This window comes from Monoraphidium neglectum, assembly GCF_000611645.1.
Source record: "Monoraphidium neglectum strain SAG 48.87 unplaced genomic scaffold scaffold05662, whole genome shotgun sequence".
Classification (NCBI taxonomy): domain Eukaryota; kingdom Viridiplantae; phylum Chlorophyta; class Chlorophyceae; order Sphaeropleales; family Selenastraceae; genus Monoraphidium; species Monoraphidium neglectum.
The window spans coordinates 1-2,923 of record NW_014007968.1 but is presented as its reverse complement, the minus strand read 5'-3'; the positions used below and the strand labels follow the sequence as shown (position 1 = coordinate 2,923).

Here is a 2,923-nt window from a genome sequence, read left to right as displayed (position 1 = left end):
GTGTCGGCGTGGCGAGAGCGGCGATGTAGGGCGGGTGGCTGCGAGGGGGCTGGACGGCTCCGATCACTGGAAGCAGCAGCCCAGGTGCCCGCGGTGAACCGCGTGCGTCGTCGTCAACGCCAGCAGGCGGGCGTGCGCCGTGTTTGTGTCGCAGGTGCTTTTTTTTGGTTATCCGTAGCAGTTTTAGCGCCCTGATTTAATACAGGCGTTGAAAGGAGAGCGCAGCCGTCACGCACGGCAAGTGGCAGCAACTCACGATCTACCGTAGAGCTGTACACAATATCACCACAAGAGGACGTATCCAAACTCAAGGCAACAGCGACATCATTGACAAGGGCACGTGCACTTGCCGGGTTGTCGGGCCGCCGAAACCTGGCCGAAACGCCAGGCTGGACTGCCCCCGCCTCTGCCATCGCTGGCTATGAGATGGCCTGTGCAAAGTGAACGCTGGGCTGTGACCCCCCTGACTGAGGCCATTTGTAGCCTGAACTCCTGCCTACAGGGCAACTTGAAATATCCCTTGGCACCTGTTTCGAGGGTGGGGGCACTTGCAGCCTGCTGCGAGGATCGTCAACCTATTTTGTACGCGAGGGATCTGGAGCTCGTCAGTATCTGAATGTGGTGTGAGACGCACATGGCTTGATGATATCTTACCACTCTCCAGGCCGCCTGTGTTGAGCAGCGCTTGCCTCCTAGCAAGAAAACCATGAAGTGGGCAATGCCGGCAGCCGAAGTGCGGGTTTCGACCTCGCCCTTATCACCATCACCTCCCCACGTATTTTTCTTTGTTCGTTTGCATCGATTGCCCTTGAGTCGACTCATCCACACATGAGTTTGTCCACTCTGCAGCCAGCAGAGCTTGCCAAGTCCCCATCTGACGACATACCAACAGGATTACCAAGCACACCGCTCTTCAGGCTATTTGGTGTGGCTGTGGTGCTAATACGTGATTGCGCTGCTGTTCTGTCGGTGGGATGAACTGCATCGCCATCGGGTGGCGTTGCGGCACTTGCAGGGTGAGTCAGATGGGCACCTGTGCAAACGTTTTGATTGAGGTGGATTTACCACTCGCGCAGATGCTACATGTCACGCATTAGAACACTCCGTTAGTGACGTCAAGGCAACCGCGTCGCTTACACTCGGCTCAGATCGCTCTCTTGCAATTGTGTCGCAGCCGGGACGCCACATAGCTAAATCAGGCGCTCAGGAACTATCAAAGCTGTCTTAATTCCTCATAAAATTCCGGAGGGCCTCCCTCAGCCGCAGCAAAGCGTAGCGGGTGCAGCGTCGAGACACTCTGCGCCGCTGCTGCTGCGATGGGCAAGAAGCGCTCGCAGAAGGATCGAGGATACATCACAGCAAAGGAGCATGCAGAGGAATGGGGCGGCTTCAAGGACCGCTCGGTGAGCCACGGGCTGCTGTGGCCTGCGCTGGTTGTGACAAGGGCAGCATGGCTGCGGGAGGGGCGCGAGGGCGAGGGCGGCGGGCAGTAAGCCCCTCGGGTTGTGGCTCCCCGTGCTGCTGCTTGCGTGCAGCAATGGATCGCATGCTCGACCATCCACCGAGGCAAGGCTCAACTTCTATTGAGCAGCGCCGCCAGAGGCCGCGGGACGCGTCCAGGGCCCCCTGCCCCTGCCCTCACCCACGTGCTACCCTGCCCCGCCTCGCACCCACCCCCGCCCGCGCCCCCAGCGCGGCGCCCCCTTCGCCCGCCTGCCCTTCAACTGCTGCGCCATCACGTTCACGCCGTTTGAGGACCCGGTGTGCACCGACGACGGCATCATATACGACATTGTGGCGGTGGTGCCGTACGTGCGGAAGTTTGGGAGGCACCCTGTCAAGGGGACGCCGCTGGCGCTGGGGGACCTGATACACCTCAACTTCCACAAGAATGCGGGTGAGCCTCATGGGCTGCTGGGTTTGGGGCGTCTGCTTCGATTGGTCATATGCACAGTCGGGCAAGCAGGGGGGCGTGGCCCGTTGCTTGTGAGAACGAAGCCTGCTTGCTGCGCCGTCCCTGGCCAGCGCAACCGGTTGTTAGTGGATGGGGTTTGTGCATGCAGAGTGTTAGCATGTGAAAGGCTTCTGGGTGGGGGGTTTGCTGTTTGAATTCTACCGGACCCGCCCACCAGGGCCGATTGCAGCAGGTCGCACATCAACAAGCGGCGCCGAGTCTCATGGACATGCGTTCCTGCACCACTCCCCCTCCCGACGCCTCGCGGAACCCCCCTCCCCAACGGCTCCCAGCCCCAACCCACTTCGACCCCACAACGCAAACCGCACGCATACACACACCCAAGCCCAACCCCACCTCGCGTCCCCACACCCACCGTCACGCCCACCGTCGCCCCCACCGTCGCCCTGCGGCCACCTCACCCCCCGACCGCCAGACGGCGAGTACGCGTGCCCCGTCACCGGCAAGGTCTTCACCGACCACACCCACATCGTGGCCGTCAAGCCCACCGGCAATGTGTACGCGTGGGAGGCGGTGGAGGAGCTGAACATAAAGGCCAAGAACTGGCGCGACCTGGTTACGGAGGAGCCTTTCACCCGCAAGGACATCATGCACCTGCAGGACCCGTTGAACCTGTCGGGGCGGCTGATCCAGGAGTTTGACCACGTCAGGAAGGTGGGGCACGGGTGCGTGGGCACGGTGTGTGTGTGTGTACACGTGTGTGTGTGTGTGTGTGCGTGTGTGCATGTGTGTGTGTGCGTGTGTGTGTGTGTGTGTGTGCGTGCCTGCGTGCACACGCACGCGCGTGCGTGCGTGCGTGGGTGCGTGCGCATGTGTGCGTGCGTGCCTTTGAGTAGGGACAGGTGGGTGGCTAGATGTGGCTGGGTGCGAGGCACATGTGTATGGGGGGCCGGGGCTGTGCTTGCCTTGCAAGGGCTTTATTTCGACCCCGGTGTGACTGGCCGCTTG

The 2,923-nt window shown here is 61.4% G+C and overlaps 1 protein-coding gene across 1 annotated transcript; it reads left to right on the top strand.

Moving 5' to 3' along the window:
- Positions 1 to 1,316: 1,316 nt before the first annotated feature.
- MNEG_15778 (peptidyl-prolyl cis-trans isomerase-like2) lies at positions 1,317 to 2,829 on the top strand (the record flags this gene model as incomplete). The annotated part of the gene is made up of 4 exons (XM_014035751.1): positions 1,317 to 1,403; positions 1,693 to 1,897; positions 2,391 to 2,629; positions 2,818 to 2,829. The coding sequence occupies 4 exons, from the start codon at positions 1,317 to 1,319 to the stop codon at positions 2,827 to 2,829; spliced, it is 543 nt and encodes a 180-aa protein (XP_013891205.1).
- Positions 2,830 to 2,923: the final 94 nt, after the last annotated feature.